Here is a 23,804-nt window from a genome sequence, read left to right as displayed (position 1 = left end):
CTAAATTAATCATAAATGGAAGGGGGCAAGCAAATAAAGAGTTATGCACATGGAAAAAGTTTGAGTTTTCTTGAATACTAGTTATGTCACATAGTTATGTACAGTGCCACAAAAATTCATTTAAATATATATGAAAATGACTATTTTATTACAATAATTAAACCATTCCAAAATGCATTCTTAATTATTTGCATATTCTTCATAAATACCATTCTTCAAAGAATGCCTACCTTTTTAACAGTAAATATAAATGCCATACAATAAGGTCTTCCCAAAATCTTCTGTCAAATTATAAATGTCTGGTTTTATGTTGGCTTCTCATCTAAGTTATTTATAACTATCTAATTTATATTGGCTTCTCATTCTGTCGGTCCCTTAATTATTCTGAAGTTGATTGAAAATAAAACTGTTTAGAAAATAGAACTACATTAGGAAATAATTAAACAGAAGTGAAAAGTAAATTTACACCAGGATTGGAACTTCTCCCATTTTTAGAGATGGAAAGTAGCTCCCGCTCACTCAGTACTTGCCTCTTGTTCTCATTCCCATCCCCTTTTCTAGTGAAAAGGCCAAGAAACTTTGCTTTTATTTTCTGAATACCAAAGGCATTTTTGCATAGTTTAGAACAAAATCCTGTGCTAGGATTGCAGTTCCACTTCCCCTGCTGTTTAATCCAAGCATTTAGTCACTGTTCCAAAGTAAAGAAATATTTGCGTAGTTGTTTAAAATCTGCAGTACTGGGTGTAAATGTAAATGGCAGCTTTCTTCAAGCTTCAAAGAGAGGTTGCATGTGCATCTGAGGGCAAAGGGGAATGGACTCACAGTGGTGCCATGTCTTAAGGCCTGGCTTCACCCCTCCACCATTGTATTACCCACTGGCCAAAGCCAATTGCCTTGATTTGTCTAGTGTGTGGACCTACAGATTCCTAATGAGGATTATTCAATGAGGAAGATCAACACAGTGGAGTCAGGGAAGGGCAGCATTCTGTCAGGGAAAAACACAGAGAATACTTTGCAAGTTGGTCCTTATCTGTTTAAACTGCTGGATTATTCTAAAATGAGATGTGTGTAGGAGGGAGAGAAAGGTGAGTAAAGAGGTCATTAGAAACACTTAGCAGCAACGGCAGATCTTTGTGGAGTACACAGTATCTTGTATATTCATGGTCTGCATAAAACACTTCAGATAACCTTGAAAAAAAGCCTATTTTGCTCATGGTTAAGGGTAGAATTGTCAGATCACACTTATTTGCACCTTGAACTTTATGACAATATACATGGCAACACATACAAGACACAGTTTGCTACAGACCACACATGACATTTACATTTTGGAGGTAGAGATGGTTGTTGCATTAAATGTTAGTTTTAGATTTAATCCAGTCCCGATAATGAGTCACTTTTGTATAAATTCCAGGATTGTTTGCTTTGCCACAGTCCATTCCCCAGCTTACTATTCCAATAAGATACCAGATGTTTCTATCTTGTACTATAACCAGAGGTCCCCCAGAATCACCCTGGAAAAGAAGAAAAAATATTGTCAGTGTAATAAAGTGGTATAACAATGAGAGTTAATCAGCATCTGAATGTCTAATAAATTAATAGTTTAATTGAAGTATGTAAAACTAATTCTTTTTATTTACTATTAGGATACAATAGTAAATATAATTGTGCTTATTACTTATTATCTCTGTTATTATTTTGTTATCTCTGTTAATGTCTTCACCTGAAAGATGGTGTGAATAAAGCTAAGGTTTCAGTTTTATCCTGGTATGGTTTTCAGTTTTGCTCCATATAAACAGAAAGTGCAAACTGAACCTAAGTTGAGGTATCCAGTTCTTACATAAATGATGACTCAAGGCTCAACTAAATGTCACCTCCTCCATGAAGGCTCTTGGGGCTCTGTTAGGTAGAAATAATCTCTTGCTTTGAGTTTGCATCTTACCTTGTTCCACTCATACCAGTTGATAGGAAGGATGTTGTGTCACTTTGCCACAGCTGGTTTGAGAGGAGGACAACATTCAAACGGCACTCCACATCAATTTGTATCATTTATCATACAAAGGATTTTGCTCGCAAGTTAAGGTGGAGTTCCTAGCCCTAGTGAGCTGGTTTGAAATGCGTGAATCATGAGGACTTCCTTGATATCTTTAACTCAAGTTTTGGACAACTGGTTTGTAATTTTATCCTCTAGCAATAAGCCTATTTATTCAAAAGAAGTGCTATGTAACTAGACTGCTATCTGTCACTATACATAAAAATTAATTCATAATGGATCAAAGACCTAAACATAAGACCTGAAACAATAAATTGCATAGAAGAAAGTCTAGGTACTAAACTTATGGACCTCTGGTTTAGAGAGAATTTTATAAATTTGACCTCAAAGACAAGGAAAGTAAAAGCAAAAAGAAATGAATGGGACTATATCAAACTAAAAAGCTTCTGTACAGCCAAAGTATCAACAAAACAAACAGGCAACCAACAGAATAGGAGAAGATATTTGCAAACTACACCTCTGATAAGGGGCTATTATCCAAAATACATAAAGAACTCATACAACTGAACAACAACAAAAAAATCCAATTTAAAAATGGGCAGAGAACCTGAATAGACATTTCTCCCAAGAAGACATACAAGCCACAAACAGATATATCAAGTGATGCTCAACTTCACTAGCTATTAGGGAAATGCAAATAAAAACCAAAATGAGATACCACCTCATACCTGTTAGAATGGCTATTATCTGCAAGACATATATAATAATAACAAGTGTGGAGAAGCTGTGGAGAAAAAGGAACTCTCAAATACTGCTGGTGGGCATGTAAATAGATGCAGTCACTATGGAAAACAAAATGGAGGTTCCTCAAAAAATTAAGATTAGAGCTACCATATGACCCAGCAATCTCTCTTCTGGGTATCTATCCAAAAAAACTGCAACCATTTATTTGTAAATATATATGCATTTCTATGTTCATTGCAGCATTATTCATGGTGGGCAAGACATGGAAACAAGCAAAGTGTCCTTTGAGAGATGATTGTATAAAGAAGATGTGGTACACATATACAATGGAAAATTACTCAGCCATAAGAAAAAATGAAACACTGCCATTTGTGACAGCATAGATAGATCTTGAGATTATCATGCTAAGTGAAATAATCCAGACAGAAAAAATCGAGAACCATGTGACTTCACTCATATGGGATATGAAATTGAAAACAACAAATGGACAAGACAAACGAACAAAAACTCATAGACACAGACCACAATTTAGTAGTTACCAGACGGTAAAGGGAGAGGGGGAATGGGAGAAAAAGGTAAAGGGGGTCAAATATATGGTGATGGAAGGAGAACTCACTTTGGTGGTGAACACACAATGCGGTATATAGATGATATATTATAGCTTTATACACTTGAAACCTATATAATATTCTTAACCAATGTTATCCCAAAAAGAAGTATTATGTAGAAGCCCCTTACAGGCTTTTTTTTTTAAAGAGAAATTATTTTGTTCGAAGCAGACACAGGGTCCTAGAGTCTTGTGCCTTCAGCTCTCTTCCCTTCACATGCTTCTTAGTACACCACAGTACTCAGCAGACAGAGTGTGAAAACCCTGGCCAACCAAAAGCTATCTTTCTTAGTACTCAGTAGACAGAGTGTGAAAACCCTGGTCAACCGAAAGCTACCTTTCTTAGCTCCTTTCCTGTAGGTCCACATGCTAATTTAGGTCCTCAATATGCTAGTAGTGAAGGTAGGAATGGAGCATGGACCAATGGAAAGAGAACACCTGGTCTCTTATAGAATAAACTCAAATACAACTCTCTAACATATTCATTTTTGTGGATTTGAGTATTCTAAATATAGATTTATTTATGTTCCTCCTTGAAAGTCATGTGATCCAGTTTTATCTTGGTCCACCCATGTTCTTTCTGCTCCTCCAAAGTAAAGTGAATGGAAGGAGACCTTGTATTCCAGAATATGCAGCCAAATCCTAGTTTTCTTGTTCATTGCTTTTAGTTGCTTGTGTGCTATTGTAAGTTGATTGTGGATTCACTGTGTTTTTTTCGATGTTAATGTTTCCTTCAGTAATTGCCTCAGTACCTTGCAATTCACCAAAAGTTTGAATAAGTGAATAAATGTTTATTACCATCACAAGACAGACAGCCAATGGCAGATCAGTGGTAACTTTGCATATAAGAAAAGCACTCATGCTGCATATGTGTCAAATTCTAAAAGGCATCCTTAATCCTTCAAGAATTGCTAAACTATTGGACCCAGTTTCAAAGGCTAAGGTGAAATCTTTAGTTATTTAGTTATTTATTTTTAGTCCTTTAAATCACCAAACTTTAAAACTGATGTTCTCTTTTAATGCTTAAGTGATTAAAATTATTTTCCCTAAATAGTGTAATTCTATCTGGATGTACACTGTTTAAGGTGAATAGTTCAAGCACCTATGGGATGAAGTTCTATTGGTTCCTGCAGATCTCATCCCACGGTGCTTTACAATTAATAGGGATTAAATACCTAACTATTGATTATGACGATGGCTTGAAGCAATGATTGTGTGGCTTCCTGATTTAGTTTCTCTTATGCACTTCCAGTCCTTTTCTCTAATCAGAGTCCTAATTTGCAGGTGGTGATCATTTCTTACATATGGATCTGGATAATAATAGGGTGTTAAAGAAGGAATATTTTATGGTTCTTTCATTCCCTCTTTTTATACTTTCCTCTCTCCTCCATGACTTAGTTTTATGGAGTCCCACAAAATGACATTGGTCTGTGGTTAGTAAGGTCATCTTTATTTAATAGAGTCATTTTTGTGGACTTGAATTTTATTCTTACCTCACAGGCATCAAATTTTCCTGACAAGAATCCAGCACATATCATTCCTGATGACACAGCACCACCATATACGTTAACTTGGTTACATATATCATTACTTATGGTCTCTATTTCAACTTGTCGCAGATTATTGGGAAAGGGACCTAAAGAAGAAAAATAAATAAATGTAGAATTTACATATTCCTGCTTATGATAGTTAATTGTGTCTTGCAAAGACTAGCTCAGTGATAAAACACATAGGACTCTGGCCTGTGGAAGTTGTAGGACTCTGGGCTGGATGACAGTACTCAGATTCGAGTTACATTTTGGTGATGCCTTCTATGTGCTAGATATCATTCTTGGCACATTTACTCCCACCATCTTATTTAATCCTTGCAACAACTAGCAAAGATAGATATGAATATTCTCTTTTTCACATGAGGAAACTGATGCTCATCAAGTTATGAGTCTTGCTGTGATCACATAGCTAAGTAGGAGAAAATATTAGATTTAAACCCACAGTACTTTTCACCACCAGGGATAATTTGTGACAGTTTTCTTTACCTTACCTGGAAATCTGCCTGATCATTCTACAAAGGACACAGTTACATTGGGAACTGAGAATCCTTTAGGAGGAGCAGTATAGAGCAATTTTGTATTGTCAGGAAGTCACTTCAATACTGAATAGGTGAAATACTATTGCTTCATAAGAAAGACCATGTCTGCTTTGATAATAGCTCAGATTGCCATTCAAAACTAATAACAAGGTAAGTAACAAATACCAAGATAAGAAATAGATCATGGTTCATTAATGATCCACACATTTACTGATTTGTTATTATGAGAAAAGTATTATTTAGTTGTGTATAGTACAGTTTTAGCCATTATATTCCCCCTCCTTCCCCCTTAATAACTTCTATTTTAAAGACTGTATTAGTTCTTCATATAAAGATGGACACTCTGTTTATAATAGGTTCAAAGACAATTGAGAGGGTGAAGGAGGACAGTGCTGTTAATTTGATCAAGTCAGAATAATTCTGTGCTAAGGGCTCTGATGTTGGAGGCAGCAGGTATGAGTTTATACACTTTGCACAATTTATATGCTATTTGACATTGCACAAGTTACTTAACCTTACTAAGCACCATCATCTGTAAAAAGGAGAAAATGATACCTATCTCATATATTTATCATGAGGGTTAAAACATAATGAATATGATCAATTATGATAGTACCTTGTCCCATATTCAGATTTTAATCAATGGAAGCTATTGAAGAAATAGGGTTATGTATTTAAAACCCTTATGGTCTAAAAACTACCATTCAATGTTAATGATGGATGGTAGTTGCAAGAGCTTTTATAAAAGAAAATCTAGGTTTCTAGGGATTTTGTTATTCACTCTAAATCTAATTCTCTGCTTTAAAACTAGTCAATACATTTACCTAGGATTGACCATCTTGGTGAAGAACTAAGCCTAACTCCTCTATGGGAATAGTATTAAAGATTCTCTAGGGTCTAGTGAATTTCTTCACTTCACTCATCATTTTTAAGTCTGGGAGGGTCATTATATGACAACTTTCTCTTGACTTCATTTCTGAATCTGCTTGAAGTGCGCCCAGTGAAACAATGTTTTCACCATCTGCTCATTATACAGATTTTTTTTTAAAATCTATTTGTTTGTGTAGGTGCCTCAACAATATTCAATTTGCTGTTCCTCATTAGAATTTAAAACTTACAGGTATTTCCAGGCTTCAATCAACTGTATTCCAACTATTTTAATTTCTGTGGGCCTATTTTTATTTTAGCTCATTAGTCTAGGATGCTTAGTTTTAAATTTTAAATGCTTTCAGTTCTTGAATCTCAACTTTTAAAAAGTCAATTTAAGTGTTCCACTGTATAACAAGCAATTTTGCATTGCCAACTATACAAGGAAGAAATGATCCAGAATAAAAAGTTTTTGTTTTACAAGCTGCCTAGTAAGAAGATTTCTAATTAGATATGTGACAAATCTTGGGAGGTAGGAGAAGAAAACCTGAGTAGTACTTGTTTCAGTTTCAAAAGGCAGAAAAAACAAAACCATAATCAAATATCTAACGCTTAACTTTAGACTGATGTCTAACAAATTCATGATGTTATTCCTGAAAAATATGCAACTTGTTAGAGTAGTTAGACCAATGCACAGTAATCTGCACAGTATTGGGCATTGAACAATTCATGAAGAAGTTCCAAATCATTCCCAAACTACTGCTCTCGAAGAGGATGGTATGATATTTTAATCAGATTCTAGAGGAAGTGTAATGGGGCTGCCCTAGTGGTACATGCTATTTGTTTCTACTCCAATCAGTAAGTGGCAGGTCTAATCCCAAAGGATTTAATTCCCCATCACATTCACCAATGCGTGTAGAATAAGGCAGATCCCCCAGAGATGAGGAAAATAACTCTCAAGTTATAACAACAGTATATAAACCTGGACCCAATGTCAGAATTCTGGAGAGCATATTGAAGGGAAGTAGACTTCTATAAAAATCAACTGAAGAAGACTCAGTAAATAAAAGCTATACTTTTAGGAAGTACATAAATAAGACTACAACTTCATACTAGGAGAGTTATTTTCCTCATCTCTGGGGAATAAGAATCAGAAGGTCAAGGGAAGATTAAATCATGTGTAAAAAGTACAAAGAGACTTAGAAACTGAAGATCCATATCAGAATTTAAAGGTCTATCTGCAGTTTATAGTATATTATTAAGTGTAGTAAAGTGTCATATTTGTCAACTCTATAAAGTCTCTGGCTCAAAACTGTTCCATAAATACATGAATCAGAGGGGCCACATTTAATATTTAGCATCAGGAATTCAATTTCAAATTGTTCGCTTAAGGCTACTTCTGTTAAATTGTGTGGCACATTGCAAAAGCTTATCATCACCACTGCTTGCAAATCACATATTTTAAAAATCCTATAGCCATAGCAGAATCTCTACATATTAAAGAGAACAATGGAAAGAAAAATATCATGCAAAAAACTATGCTTTAATTAGTTTTAAAAAGAAAGTTATAGTTTCTAAAATAGCCTCCCCCCCCAAAAAAAAAGACAATAAACATAGATACTGTGTAATAATAATAATAGCCAGTTTCCATAAAGCACCATGTCTGCTTTTTTTTGCCATGTTTTTCACGGGACATATTGATTTCATCTCTTATTTTCTATATTTTGATTTGGTATCTTAGTTTATGTCTCCACTCAAATGGAGGTTTTCAGTTTTTTGCAAGGATCTTTTTACTGAGATACTCACCCGATATTTTTAATGCTCCCCATCCAGTGACAAACACTTTACTCTCAGGCAAGACTTCAAAAGTAGCATCTGGGAGACAGACTCTGTGCACATCATCAGAAAATAGGACGGGGATGGAGAGCTTCACCAAAGCGATGTCATCGTCACGCTTATGGGCAGCATAGTTTTCGTGAATGATAATTGACTGCACCTGTCTTCTCATTATTGCAGGGTGTAGAGTTGTTCCAAAACTAGCCGTCCAGAGTTTGGGGTTTTTGGAACTGATCACAGATTAAAAGGATTATGGTTGGTTCATTTCTGATCTAAAGTTGCCCAGGCCTCTGGATGAACATGGGACATAAGGGTGGGAGAAGCACAAATTGTTTGAAGTGACGTCTGATTGGGATCCCCCCACCTTCTTATCTGAGGCTTCTCCCCTAGGACTGTGTTACTTTTATTTAGCTGATGACAAATCCCTCCATTCTGATGTAGCTTAAATTACTGTCCTCCATGGGGGGGGGGGGTTGTATTTTTTAAAGAAAATATTTTATAAAATTAATACAGTTGAAGAAAATATAAATAAATAAAAATTAGATATATGTACCCACATATACAAACCCATACACACATATCCATGCACAGTTATATAAATGTATGTATGCGCATATAGTTATGGAGAAAGAAAGGAGGGAGGGAAGGAGAAAGGGTGGTAAAATTGGAGCCACAATTTATGTATTGTTTTCTCACCCTTTCTTTTAGGTTAAAATTTTATCCAGAATATTTTCCCATTTTATATGACTTTTCCTAGAGGTTACTGTACCTCTTTATTGTCTCCAGTGTACCATATGTTAAGTCTTTAAAAAGTATATAAATAATAAAAGCACAGCACCAAAGATGTTCATGTGGGATAATCAGATATAAGTTTGTGGATTGGGATACTATTAGTGGATTTTTAAAAAAATCCACACTATACCTCAGGAAAACTGGTGAGTGTGTTTAAATTTTTACCATGTTGACTCATTCTTAAACCTGAGATTGCTGGAGAATATGTGAGTATATTCAGTTGGAGCTGAAGATACTCTCTAAATTTTTCTACTATTTTTTCTAGTAATTTTTGCTTCTCCTGAGCTTGTCAAACAATCATCAATACCATTGGGGGGGAGGGCTAAGATGACTAATGAAAAAGAGATAAAAATTATAGGAAGTGAAGGTGAAAAAAAGGTGAAATTGGTGATCTTGTTGGTACAGTGTGAGGACTTACACGTCAAAGCAGTGAGCGGCAGTCAGGAGCCACTCTTCACTAATCAATGATGCTCCACAGAAATGGATGCCATCCATCTGCAGGCTGGCTTGCCATGGCCAATCAGCTTTCCTTGCAACATTACCAGCAGCAATTCTTTCCATGGATGGGGCCTCCCTCCCTAAACCACAACCTGTCATAAGGAAATAAGAGAGTTATTTCCAGAGTTATAAATGTGAGTAGGTATGTCTGGCACATACTCATAGTTAAAGATAAAAACATTTATAAGTTTGCCTTGCCCTAAAAAGAAAAATCAAAGTTATTTTATAGAATAATGATTACTCACATTGAAAAAAAGGTTAACTTTAAAAAATAAAATATTTAACACCCTTCCTGATGTATTTAAAGCAATTTTACTCGAATTTTTTTTTCATATTTTTCAGGGTCATGTTCTTACATGCAGCAGTTTATCCCAGTGATGTTTGACAATTTTGAGTGTGAAGTGTACACTAATTATTGCAGGAAAATTCCATTTGTACTATTTTAAAATACTTGTGTAATATTACAACTATTGCATTACTATAGTATCAATGTCAAAGTTCACATGGTAAAGTTAGTGGGTTTCACTTAATTCTAAGCAAAATTTTCTACTTTAACAAAGTGAGCCAAATAAACATAAATAAGATAAATTGAAAGGGAATTGTTAAAAGAAGTCAACAGTGAAACTTTCTGTAAGGGAGGGCAAGTTATTTCCAAGGAGTCCATATGACATTCCCAATTATTTGTAGTAATTTTTTTCATTTGAGGTGAGTTAAATCATGTAGCCATCCAGAGATATTATATACTTTTGGGAAATAGTAAATACTCTAGAAGTGTTTTGAGTTTCGTTATTTGATTTATAAACATCTCAGTGGTATTCTTGAACTTACCACTGTTCAGAATGTGCTCTGCTTGTGCTTCGTTTATATCTGGAAAAAAAAACACATGATCGTTCAGCAGGGAAACAATTATAATTTAAAATACTATACCTGTGTGACGTAAATAGTTCTGGTTGGGAGCAACTGAATAAGTCAGGAAATTCTTAATTGAAGGCAACAGAATAAAATCCTATAAAAGGAGAGGCTTAGGTATAAACTCTTCATCTGACTACTGCATGTGGACCCCAGGAAAATACTTCTTCATGATTATAAACTCATTAGCATAGCAATATTGTTTGGGTATTGTTTAGAATAGCATAGGATATTGTTTGCCATGAAGGAGCACTGCATCTAATTAATTAATACCATACCAATTTACTAAAACATAAGTTCAACAGAAGAGGGCCTAGGACCACCTTTACATGTGTACTACTACATGTTTAGACACACTTTCCTTCTGTCCTCACTCACACAGTAGTGTTATAGTAAAGGTGTTCAAAGCATCTTACGTACCTGGCATCTAGGCTTGGTTCACAGATGCTCCCTGTGGACTCAAAATCCACCATTGTACTAATAAATCCTCAAAATATGTTAGTCATTTTTTCATAAAGTAACATAGAAAAAAGCATGACTAGTGGCTGTTCCCCAAAATTATATGAATTGTTCCTTATGCTAGATAGTATAATGAGCAATCCAGATCCACATTTTGTTAAGATGAATGAAGGTTTGGTAAGCCTGCAAATTAGTGAGTCTTTAATATAGGTCAAACTCCAAGAGGAACATAGAATTCATCTGCAGGGAACTACGCGTAGCAGTTTATTAGAATAAATCTCTTAGAATTAGGTTTTGCCAAAATAACAATCTTCTAAAGGCTTTCCTGGCCTCTAGAATAATCTTAAACTTCCTACCTGGATCTGCACAACATGGTCCCCATGTATGTTGTGGTTCCCATTTTGAACTGTTCTTGCTCTTATCCACAACTCAGTGGCTACCTTGGCCTTTCCATTTGTTTGTCTGTGCCAAGGTGTTCCTGTCTTTTCTTCTAGTAGCTGCCCTTTTTTGCCAGGAATGCTCTTCCTGTGTCCTTTTTTATGGTTGGCTCCCCATTGTCATTCAGATCTCAGTTTAAAAATCCCCTCCTCTGAGAGGCTGTCCATGAAACAAAATCTAAATTAGCCTTCCGCTCTCTAGTCTCTGTATGGAGTTTCATACTACTAAATATTGCCTTGTTTATTAGGTCATCTTCTTCACCCCAGTTAGAATGTTAGCTCTATGAAGACAGAAAATTTGTTCCTGGCACAAATGGATTCTCAGTAAATACTTGCTAAATGACTAAATGAGCAATAATGATGACTAATAATGGACTGAGTTTTATTTTCCAGGAACTGTGACAAATATTTCACATTACTTACTTATTATATCCTCACAATGATATTATGAGGCAAATCTATTATGAACATGACTTGAATATTTCTTGAGATCAAAAGCTTGTCCTGCAACCATTTCACTGTAAGATCAGTTATAGTTTAGTGTCACCTTCTGTAGGTTATGGATTAGTGAGAGAGGGATAGAGTTATGGTTAGTTCACAGCTAATTGGAACTTAGGTTAATTACTGTCTGTGCAGAAACTATTAATGAACTTCTGTGATGGTGCTATATCTCACATGTGAACATTATCCAGTAGATGTATTCCACCTGCAGGATAAAAGAGATTGAATTGTTCCAGTTCTAAAACAAAATATTGTAGACTCACTTTTCCCTGCTCTCCTCCTAAAAATGTAACTAAATACTATGAAAAATGTCCATCAGATAACAATAAAAGAACTCTGAAAGCTGGGAGAAAGGAGCAGAATGGCTAGAGATGTCAGAATTTGAAGAAGGACAATGTGGAGTGTTTCCTGGGTTTTCTCTTTATTTCACATATACCCTGGACTGGGGACTGAGAAAGGCTTGCAATCTAGAACCACCAATAGGCATAGAGGGGAAAAAAAAAAAAAAGAAAAGAAAACAAAAGAAAAGTCTTTTTCTCTCAATCCAAATACTGGGAAAGAGGAAGTACAATGGAGACCCAGTAGGAAGGCAAACCTTCTGCTTCACAGCTCAGGGCTGGCAATTCATCCTGCCAGCAGCAGTGATAGCAGTGATCAAGCCCTTTATCATCCCAATCTCCACTTCTCAACCAGGGCACCAGCTGGCAGACTGATACCCCCACAAGGACAATATCAATCTGCATCCACACAGTGATGTAAGTAGCCCAGGTCTACTGTAACCTCCCTCAGAAGGTAGCCCAGGGATAGAAGGCAGCCCAGAGAAAGCATGTTGTATTCCCATAGATGGTTCCAGCAGCAGAAATTAAGGGGAAGCACCAGAAGATTAGAACAGCACTGCAAGGACTCTGAAAACTAAATTATTATCAAAATGGCAAAAGTAAGTGAGAATCTACACTCCAAACCTAAACAGGCTGACTATCTGCTAATGTAGAGGAATTAAATAGGACCGAGAGTCTCCTAACATAATAACTAAAATGTTAAGAATACAAACAAAAATTTATTGCCATACCAAAGCCCAGAAAAATCACAATCTGGATGAAAAAAGACAATCAGTTGATGCCAAGACTAATATGAATAAGATATTGGAGGTATCTGATGTAAATTTTAAAGCAGCTGCTGTAAAAATAATTAGCAATCAATTACAAATTGAAAATAAAAAAAATGAAAATTGAACCAAAAAATGGATATTACAAAAAAAAGAACCAAGTATAAAATGATAGTACTGAACAATACAATAATAAAAAATAACTTGCTGGCTGATCTGAATAGTGCAGTAGAGATGATGGGGAATAGAATCAGAAAACTTGAAGACAAGTCAATAGAATTTACACAGTTTGAAGAACAGAGAGAATATTGACTGAAAAATGAATAAAGACTCTGAAATATGTGGAATGATAACAAAAAATGTAACATTCATATCATCAGATTCCCAGAAGGAAAGAAAAATAATGTTGGACTGAAAAAGTATTCAAAGAAATAATGGCTGAAGACTGCCTAAATCTGACTAAAGACAGAGACCTACAGATTCAAGAAGCTGGGCAAATATTAAATATGATAAACTCAAAGAAATCCATACTAAGACCCATGATAATTAAACTACTAAACACTAAAGACAAAGAAAATAATAACAGAGAAAAATATTACATTATCTGTAAAGTAACACCAGTTCAAATGACAGTGGTTTTCTCATATGAAATCAAGGAAGCCGAAAGGAAGTGGCATAGTATTTTCAAGTTTTGCAATAAAAAAGCTATCAACCCAAAATCCTATATCCAGGGAAACTATCTTCAGAAATGAGGAGGAAATAAAGATATCCTCAGATGAGGAGAAACTAAAAGAATTTGTTTCTAATAGACCTACTCTTAGATAATGGTTAAAGGAAGCCATCCAAACAAAGAGCGAATGATAACAGAAGAAGGCTAGAACCTTCAGAAAAGAAAGAAGCAGAATAGGTAAAAATAGAAATGAACATAATAGACTATCTTTCACCTCATGTGTCTTATTAAACATATTTTATGGTTAAAGCCAAAGATATAGCCCCCATCTGATTTTTTGTTAAATATATATGGAGGAAATACTTAAAAATATGTCTAAAAAGTGGGGAGGGTAAGGAGACCAAAATGGAAATAAAGTTTCTACACTTCATTTGAAGTGGTGAAATGTTGACACCAGTAGGATATAATTAGTTACATATGTATATGTTAATACTTAGAGCAGCCACTAAGTCTGCCACATACTGATAAACTCAAAGACATTAAAAATAAATCAAAATGGAACTCTAAAAATATGGTCAAGTTACCAACAGGAATGGAGGAAAAAAGGAACAAGATATAGAACAAACAGAAAACAAATCAAACAGAAAATCCGCAAGGATATAGAACAAAACAACTCCATCAACCAACAGAATCTAACTGACATTTGTAAAACATCTCATCCAACAATAACAGTGTATATATTCTTTTCAAGATCCCATGGAACATTCATAAAGATAGACTTTATCCTGGGTCTTAATTTTCTTCACATTTAAAACAAATGAAATTAGAGTATGTTCTCTGTTCAGATTAGAATCAAACTAGGAATCAGTAACATAAAGATAATGGAAAAACCTCCAAATACTTGGAAATTAAGCAATACACTACTAAATTATCTATGGGTCCAAGGGGAAGTCTCAAAGAAAACAAAAATTACATAGAACAGAGTAAATATTAAATACAATGTAGCAAATATTGTGAGATGCTGATAAAGCATTGCAGAAAGAAAAAAATTAGAGTATTAAATACTTACATTAGAAAAGAGAAATGATCTCAAATCAATACTTTCAATTTATACCTGAGGAAACTATAAAAATATGAGCAACATAAACCTAAAGTAAGGAGGAGGAAGGACATAATGAAGAGAAAAAAACAATTGAGGTCAAAATTTTGATTAATAAAATTGAAAACAGAAAATTAATAAAACAAAAAAACCACCAGTTGTATGAAAAAAAATCAATGAAATTGATAAACTTCTGGAAAGAATGACAAAGATAAAGATAGAGAAGACATAAATCACCAATACTATTATGAGGAGTTATCACAAAAGAGTGGAGTTCTTGAAGGTTGATTAAAGAATGCTGTGAAGAACTTCATATTCATACATTTGACAACTTAGAAAAATGGACAAATTCCTTGAAAACTGCAAACTACCAAAACTCAGCAAAGATGATGTAGATGAACAGTCCTACTACTAAAGAAATTAAATTTTTAACCAAAAAATACCTGTCAAAACAAAGAACCCACAGGCCCATATGGCATTACTGGAGAATTTTTCAAGACATTCAAAGAATTAACACCAATTTACACAATCATTTTCAGAAATTAAAAGAAAAGGAAATGTTGTCTGATTAATTTGATGAGGCTTGTGTTACCCTGATACTGAAACTAGATCAACAAGAAAATAAAACAACAGATTAATATCTCTCATGAAGTTAGATGCAAAATCCTCGACAAAATTTTAGCCAATTGAGTCGCATAATGTACAAAAATGAATAATACAGTGATGAAGAAGGCTTATTCCAGGTATGCAAGCATGGCTCAATTGATTTGAAAATCAATTAATGTAATCTACCATCTCAACAGACTAAAACAGGAAAATTACATGATCATGTCAATTGACACGGAAAATGCGTTCAATAAAATTTGACACATATCCCATCCACTAGGTTGGCCAAAATTTAAAAAATTGTAAGATAACAAGTGTTGATGAAGATTGAGAGAAATTAATACCTTCATACATTGCTGGTGGGAATGAAAAATGGTGCAGCTACCATGGAAAACAGTTTGACAGTTTTTCAACAAGTTAAACATGGAATTACTATATTTCCCAGCATTTTAGGTATATATCCAACAATACTGAAAACAAGTATTCAAATATTGCACACCAATATTTATAGTAGTACTATTCACAATATTCCTATAATGGAAATAGCACAAATGTATATTAACTGATGAATAGATAAATAAAATATGGTATATCCATATAGTAAAGTATAATTCAGCCATAAAATGGAATGAAGTAATGATACATCCAACAACATGGATGAACTTTGAAAATATTATGGTAAGTGAAAGAAGCCAAATACAAAAAGTTAGATATTATGTGATCCCATTTATATGAAACCTCCAGAATAGGTATATCCATAGAGACAGAAAGTCATTTAGTCATGGTCAAGGGCTGGGGAGAGGTAGAATGAGGATTGAATGGGTATAGGATTTCCCTTTGAAGTAATGAAAATGTCTTGAAACTAGATAGAAGTGATGGTTGCATAATATTGTGTATTAACTACTACTGAATGATACCCTTTACAATCATTAATGGTTAATTTATGTTATGCAAATTTTACCTCAGTTAAAAAAAATGTCCAGCACCCATTTATAATAAAAACTCTTAGTCCACTAGGAATGGATTCAACTTCTTGAAGAGTATTTACAAAAATCTATATCTAACACCATCCTTAAAGGTGAAAGACTGCCTTCTCTCTATGACTGGAAGTAAGACAAGAATGTCCATGCTATCCATCTTATTTAACATAGTACTAGAAGACCTAGCCACTGAATAAGGTAATAAAAAAATATCAGTGTTACCCCAATAAATTTAATAAAAATTTTAAAAAGTTTTCTATGTTAAGAGATTTCCAGATTGTGATACTGTTTGCTGATTTTTTATTGTTAAAAGAAGCACTATATACTAAATCATACATTAAAAAATGAAAAAAAAACACACATAAAAGGCATTTATATTTCAGAGAAAGAAATAAAACTGCCTCTATTGGTAGACATCATAAATGTCACCATGGAAAACGACAAGGAATCTATAAAAAGAAACTCCTAGAGTCAGTGAGTTCAGTAATGCTGTAGGATACAAGATCAATCACTTACATTGCTGCACACTGAAGACAAACAAATAAAAACAAAAAATAAAAAACAACATTTATAATTTCTCCAAAGAAAACAAAATATTCAGTTAAATATAAAAAAGTGTACAGAATTTGTATGCTAAAATTTAGAAAACACTACTACTCAACATAGTAAAAATGTCAATTGTTCTCAAACTGATCTATAGTTTTAGCAAACTTTCTTCAAAGTCTCAGCTAGTTTTTTTGTAGGCACAGGCAAGATTATTCTAAAATTTATATAGAAAGGAGCTAGAGTATTCAATACAATTTTGATAAAGAAGAATAAAGTGGGAGAAATCATTCTTCCCAATGTTAAGACTTGTTACACAGCTGCAGTATTCAAGAAAGTGATTCTGATGGAAGGATAGAAAAATCAATGGAACAGAATGGAGAACCCAAAGATAGATTGACACAAAAATACCCAATGAAATTTTGACAGAGGAGCAAAAGGAGTTCAATTGAGGATGGACAGCTTTTCAATAAACAGTGCAACTGGTCATCCATTAGCTTAAAAAAAAAAAAAAGAAGAAAAGAAAGAAAGAAAGAAAGAAAGAAAGAAAGAAAGAAAGAAAGAAAGAAAGAAAGAAAGAAAGAAAGAAAGAAAGAAAGAAAAATTAGCCTCTCCCAGCATGTCATAGCTTATACAAAAATTAGCTCAAAATGGATTATAGATCATAATGTAATGTGAAACTATAAAATGTATAGAAATAACTATAACATATGAAAAGCATAAGTAAGATATGTATAGAACTTACATAAAAACATAGGAGAAAATTGTTGGGGGTCCAAAACTAGGAGAAAAGTTAGATTTATTGCCAAGAATACAACCAATAAGAAGAAAGTTGGATTAATTTTATCTCATCAAAATTAAAAACTTTTACTCTCTGAAAGACTGTTTACAGGATGAAAAGACAAATTACATCCTAGAAGGAAATATTTGCAAATTACATATCGGACAAAGGCCTTATATCTAGAATAAAGGACTCTCAAAATTTCAACATTTTTAAAATAAAAAACAACTCAATTAGAAAAAAAAAAACTTGTACAAACATGTCATCAAAGAGGATATACAGATGACAAATACATTAAAAAATGTTCAATATTATTAGCTATTCAAGAATTGCAAATTAAAGCCACAATGAGATATCATTCACTACACGTCTGTCAGAAAATCTAACATGGAAAATAATAACACTAAATTCTGGCAAACATGAAGAAAAAGAAGGTCATTCATAACTGCTGATGAGAATGCAGCTACTCTGGAAAGGAGTTTGGTAGTTCCTTTAAAAAAAAAAAATGGATTTACCATGCAACATAGCAATTATACTCTTGGGTATTCATCCCAAAGGAATGGAGATTTATTTTTATGTAGGAACTTATACATGAATGTTCCTAGCAGTTTCATTGCAATAGACAAAATCTTGAAATTATCCAAATGATCTTCAACGGATGGGTAGTCAAAACACTGAAATACTATGACATACAACTCATTAATAAAAAGGATCAAACTATTGATACACACAACATGGATGAACCTCAAGAAAATATGTTGAGTGAAAAAAAGCTAATTTTAAAAGGGTATAGAATATATGATTTCGTTTATGTGATGTTCATGAAATAATCTAATTACATAAGTGGAGAATGGATTAGTGGTTGCCAGGAGCTAGGGATGGGCAGAGGTGATGGGCCTGGCTATAAAGAGATAACACAAGGGAGCCTTGATATGCTATAGAAGCAGAATGTGGGTTTTTATCATGGGATTGCTGAATTAATTCAAACAATTCTAAGATCTCTTTTTTAAAAAGGAGGAAATACTATTATATTTAGGTTATCATATAATTCTTATTTCATAGTTATTTTATATTAACCAAAGGAAGATAATCTCTGGTGTTGATTGTATGGGGATATGTTTATTGTCAAGTAAATGAGTGACTTAAAAGTGAAAAGTGGTTTTATTTTATGGTGCAGTAAAGATGCTTTCTCTGTAGATAAGAAGATTGTTAAAATGATGCACTGTAACAAGTGAGAAAAAAATATTTCTTGCCTCTAAGATAAGGTAATGAAGCATCTATCTTCACGAAGCTTTCATTTAATTTCAACTTCTGATGCAAAATGTTATCAGCTTGCCTTTTTATTGTGTCTGCATTCTTAGAAACAAAGTGAAATTTAAGCAATACATCTGTTTTCAAACCATCATTACTAGACCTGAAAAACAAAAACACCAGAATAAATGTGTGAAGTCATAGCCATAGTAATTTTGTAATTTATTATGTAAATATTAGTTATATCTTCAAGAAAATACAACATAAATTATTTTATACATTTTATTGTCATGGATTCTTTCTCCTTTCCTGTATCATATAGACATTAATACCGGAATTATTCCCTGTCTGTAAAAGTCATATTCAGGGTGGGGAGAGTAACTGATAGTTCTAGAATTTTTTTTCTGGAAAAATAAATCAAAAGCATTTGTTAAATCTATCAACTCTGTATGTATATTTTTTCTTGATTTTTTAAAAAATTCATAATATCTGTTTGTATAAAATTTAAGTAAAATTGAGAGAAGCATTTAATGATTGTGAGAATTATTAACTGCATAGCAAGTCTTTAAAGGACAACCAGTAGAATATATTTCATCTCTACCCAAGTTAAGAACTTCTCCCCTTAAATGTACTCCATACAGGAGAATAACAATTAAATATAATAATATTAAATTATTTTTGCTCTTGTCCACAAACAAATAACTGAAGAGTAACTAAATAAAACTAAATTGCCGTTCATTATACAAATTAATTAGTTGTGATTACCTAAGGTTGACAGCATGAGACTTGATGTAATACTGATTTAAACTGGATATTTGAAATATCTCATCTATCTGAGAAAAGAAAAAACAACAACAATATAGAACTTTGTTAAATATGAATTTCACACATTTCAATATATCATAAAAATGCTTCTATAAAACCTGCATATTCAGCATTCACTTCTAAGTTTGTTTACAGCTATCTCCAGAAAGCTCATTTGGGCGTAATCCTGTTGTCATAAAGGTCGTCCTTGTAATTGGATGTTTATATTTGAACAACTTGTCACAATGGTCGATATAAAGATGGCCAATATAAAGAATTTAATTAAGCTAGATAGTTCATTAGCCAGTATAAAATGCAGTTAGAGATGCAGAGACTGAGTTTCTTTGAAAACTTGATATACATCGACTTATCACCCACTGTCATTCAAGTTCAGTTATTATCTTCATGGATGTGATTGAAGGATCAGTTTTTAGTTGTTAGGGAAAGTTTTTAGGCCATACTTTGATCCTATGATAAATGGGTGAGAGGAGGAGAATGTATATTCATTGGGTACTTCTTTAAAATGAATATACTCATTAAGAAAAATTCATGAAAGCATTACTTAGAATAAGATTAGACTTATATGTCATTTTAGACTTCTTTTTTTAAAAAAATTAAAGTTTATTGGGATGACAATGGTTAATAAAGTTACACAGTTTTCAAGTGTAAAATTCTGTAATACATCATCTATATATCACGTTGTGTGTTCACCACCCAGAGTCATTTTAGACTTCTTACATGGAATAATTACTCTGTAGTATAAATTCTTAGAAGAAATTGTTTCTTACTAAAATCGCAGCTTGTTACAGAATCTGTGGTTTTATAAACCTATTTATAACCATTGACTCATCAACCTGGCTTCTCACAGAAAAAGACCAATCATATGCCAAACCTTAAATGAACCCAAGTCTTGATAATTATTTCCACAAATTGGAAGAGAAGAGCTGCCAAATTGTGAAAATGGGTGCATGTTGAACAAATGCTCTTCATTCATTTGATTTGATTTATAAAATTTTCTCTGGTGAAGTGCCATATTATATCCTATTGGATAGGTTGGTGAGCATAAGTTTATTGAGAAATCAATAGTTATTCAAAAATGAATGACCATGTGTTTTTCTGCTATCTGACTGTGAAGAAAAAAATTGTTGTTTAAGGAAATAGTTTTATATACATACATGTACATTTATATGACAAAACTAATACATATTCATTGTAAAAAGTTATAAAAAACAAACTTTGTGAACCATATATTGCTCATGGCAACTGAGCATATAAACAGTCTAGATAGTTGAACTCCACGAGAAGTCTGTAAAATTCATGTTAGGTACTGGTTTAAATGATTTCTTTTAGAAAAACGTTTGCTACAACTGCAACTCACGTGTAAATAAGGGATCATCAAATTATGGCTTGTAGGACAAATCTAGCCAGCCACTTAGATCATCTAAGAATGACCTTCACATTATTTTAATAGTTGAAAATAATCAAAAGAAGAACAATGTTTTGTGACATCTAAAAATTTTACAAAAGTTAAATGTCAGTGTCCATAATAAAGTTTTATTGGACCACAGCACACTCATTTGTTGATGTATTGTAAGGTTTTGGCTGCACTTGGAATACATGAAAGATTTGAGTAATTGCAGAGGGACTCCAGGGACTGCAAAGCTAAAGATATTTACTATCTGGCATTTTACAGAAAAATTGCCAACTTGTGGCTTAAATTACTGTACTGTTCTTTTTCTATGTTGTCTCCATTTATATTCTAGAGGGCAGGGCCAACACTAGTGAATTAGCCCTTTATTTCCTAGTCATCTCTTTGATGAATGTTTTTATGGTCTTATCATGTGGCAGACTCCATAAGAGGCACCAGAAATATAAGAATTAGTAGACCTAGCCCCTCACAAATCCAGAGGGGCATAAACATATAAAATAATAATGATGTCACAAGGTGGTAACTGCACTAGCAGAGGTGTATGAAGGGTTCTGTGAAAGCACAGGAAAGAGATGCTACCATTTTTTGAGACATTACATTTCATACTTTTTATTCACAACATAAACTAATTCTCAGAATAACTCAGAGAGGTGGATGAGAATATCTCTATTTTGTGGTTGAAATCTTAATGGGTCAAGTAGATTTTCCAAAGTTGATAAGCTGACAAATGGTGAAACTGGATATGAATCTAGATATTCTGATTTCAAAGTTTAGACTGCCTCTAATTCAATATAATAATTCCTGGAATAAAATAGTTTATACCCTGCCCTGATTTTTTTCCCTAATCAAAACTTCTTTATGATGTATTTTTGAAAAGACATGCCAACCCCACTTTGTTGCATCTTTCAACTCATTTCATCAGCTTCCGCTTTTGGTTGCTAAATGGCTAAAGAAATATTTCTGAACCTGGTAAGAATAATCTGTCATATTTTGTCAATGCTAGGCTCAGTAGAAGCCGTGTATACAACTGAAGTCTTCAGTGGACGTCTATGTGTTTCTGTGGTATATGTTCAGGAATAAATGTTCAGTGTAAGTTGCCGAATGAGAAATATATAAGGGTCAGACACACAGTAGGTGCTTAATAAATGATTTCTGGTAAGGTTTTTTGTGCCTGAATTATTGAATTATATTTCTAGATTAGATACTCTATTTTTTTTTTTTTTTTAAGTATTTGAGCTATTTATTTTTCTGTGTTACTTATGCTGTTCAGTCTCTGGTTCAGTTATCTTCTGTCCAATATATTTTTCCATTTTTCCTCAGATAACATTGGTTACACTTTCCAGGATTAGAAAATAAAAATACTGTTAATCTTTAATTTCAGATAATCAATGAATGATATTTTTAGTATAAGCATGTTTAAAATATTGAATTAAGTATAATTTTAGGAAGATCTGAAATTAAAATTTAAGTGGAAAATTTGTATTTTATCTGGTAAACCTAACAGAAGTGCAATTTGGTGTGTTCTCAACTCACTTCCTACTTTATTTTAACCTCCTTCTTTCTAATAGTATTGCCAGGTTAGGAATGATGCCAGCAAAGCTTAGAACTCACCTCATTATTGATTTTTTGTATCAGGTCTGTCCTAATTTTTGAGTGTTCTACTGAAAAATCAGGATTATATTCAATACTGGGAATCTGGAAGGAGGTTTGGTAATAGTGAAATTTCTGATCTGGAAGGGAGAACAAAAATGCATATTAGTTGCATAAATATCAGAAATAGAGGGGATGACATGCAAAAAAGTCCTAAAATTTGAAGACCTCCTAAGAATTAAAATTCAGTAGCTGTAGCCAATACTTCCCTCTTCCTTTTTAAGATCACACATTATCATAGTCATGTGGTTGTCAGTTGTGTCTTGACACAATAAATTGACCTCAAAATTAGAATTACAACTAAAATAACTTCTTATTCTCAGTATATTAAATATTATTAAACCATACATGACATAGGATATAAATCTATTGCATTAGTCCAGAGATAATATTATGTGAACCAAGTCAAATTATAAATGCCAGAAGCAATTTTACACATAAAGGATTATCATTTCCTAAATGGAGATAAATTTTATGCACATTAACATTACATTATGCAAAGTAGTGGTATATTTATGCAAATTTTGTTGCAGTGAAAATTGCATTCTAAAATATTAGAAAATATTAATGCTTTGAAATAAATTTGATATTCAAATTTTCCAAAATAATACAATGTGAGATAGATTCTTACCAAATGCCAAAAAATAAACAAGGATGCCGATGATTATTGCTAGAACCAACACAACAGCTGTGATAATAAGGGCAATCATCCATGGTTTCAATGAATTTGTTCTTCTACCTAGTATTGGTGGCCTTTTGAGAGAGAGTTGTTTATTAAAAACAAACATAACTTAAACAATAGAATCTCAGTTTCACATAGTTTTGGTGTAGAATTTTTTTTCTGGAATTCATGGTTAGCTCACATTGTATTTAGTAGCATTTGAATATATTTTTCTATAAGAAATAGAAAAAATATTGTCAATAAAAATCTCAGTGATTATTTGACTTTATATTTTTATTTTCAAAAGTCAGAATTATGCTACAATTGACTACTGTTTCATATATTTCCTGGTCCATTATACTAGATGTTCTGAAATATTTTTTCTTTGTAAATGTACTAATACCATATATTTGGTTCATGTCCTTCAAATCACAACGAGCCTCAAAAAATGAGGGCATCTGGGTCACTCCTCTCATTCTAGCATGAACAGACA

At 33.2% G+C, this 23,804-nt stretch overlaps 1 protein-coding gene across 1 annotated transcript; it reads right to left on the bottom strand.

The window, feature by feature from the left end:
* Positions 1-1,159: 1,159 nt before the first annotated feature.
* On the bottom strand, positions 1,160-23,438 carry LOC109456021 (transmembrane protease serine 11G). The gene is made up of 9 exons (XM_019748007.2): positions 23,282-23,438; positions 22,612-22,730; positions 19,533-19,600; positions 18,770-18,930; positions 10,255-10,293; positions 9,347-9,518; positions 8,107-8,366; positions 4,838-4,980; positions 1,160-1,514 (listed from the first exon to the last, which is right to left on the bottom strand). Exons 1-9 carry the CDS (start codon positions 23,436-23,438, stop codon positions 1,353-1,355), a joined length of 1,281 nt encoding a protein of 426 aa, XP_019603566.2. The 3' UTR covers positions 1,160-1,352.
* Positions 23,439-23,804: the final 366 nt, after the last annotated feature.

Source organism: Rhinolophus sinicus, linkage group LG02, assembly GCF_036562045.2.
Source record: "Rhinolophus sinicus isolate RSC01 linkage group LG02, ASM3656204v1, whole genome shotgun sequence".
NCBI classification, from domain to species: Eukaryota; Metazoa; Chordata; class Mammalia; order Chiroptera; family Rhinolophidae; genus Rhinolophus; species Rhinolophus sinicus.
The sequence above is the reverse complement of the archived record's forward strand: the minus strand, read 5'-3'. Positions and strand labels throughout refer to the sequence as shown.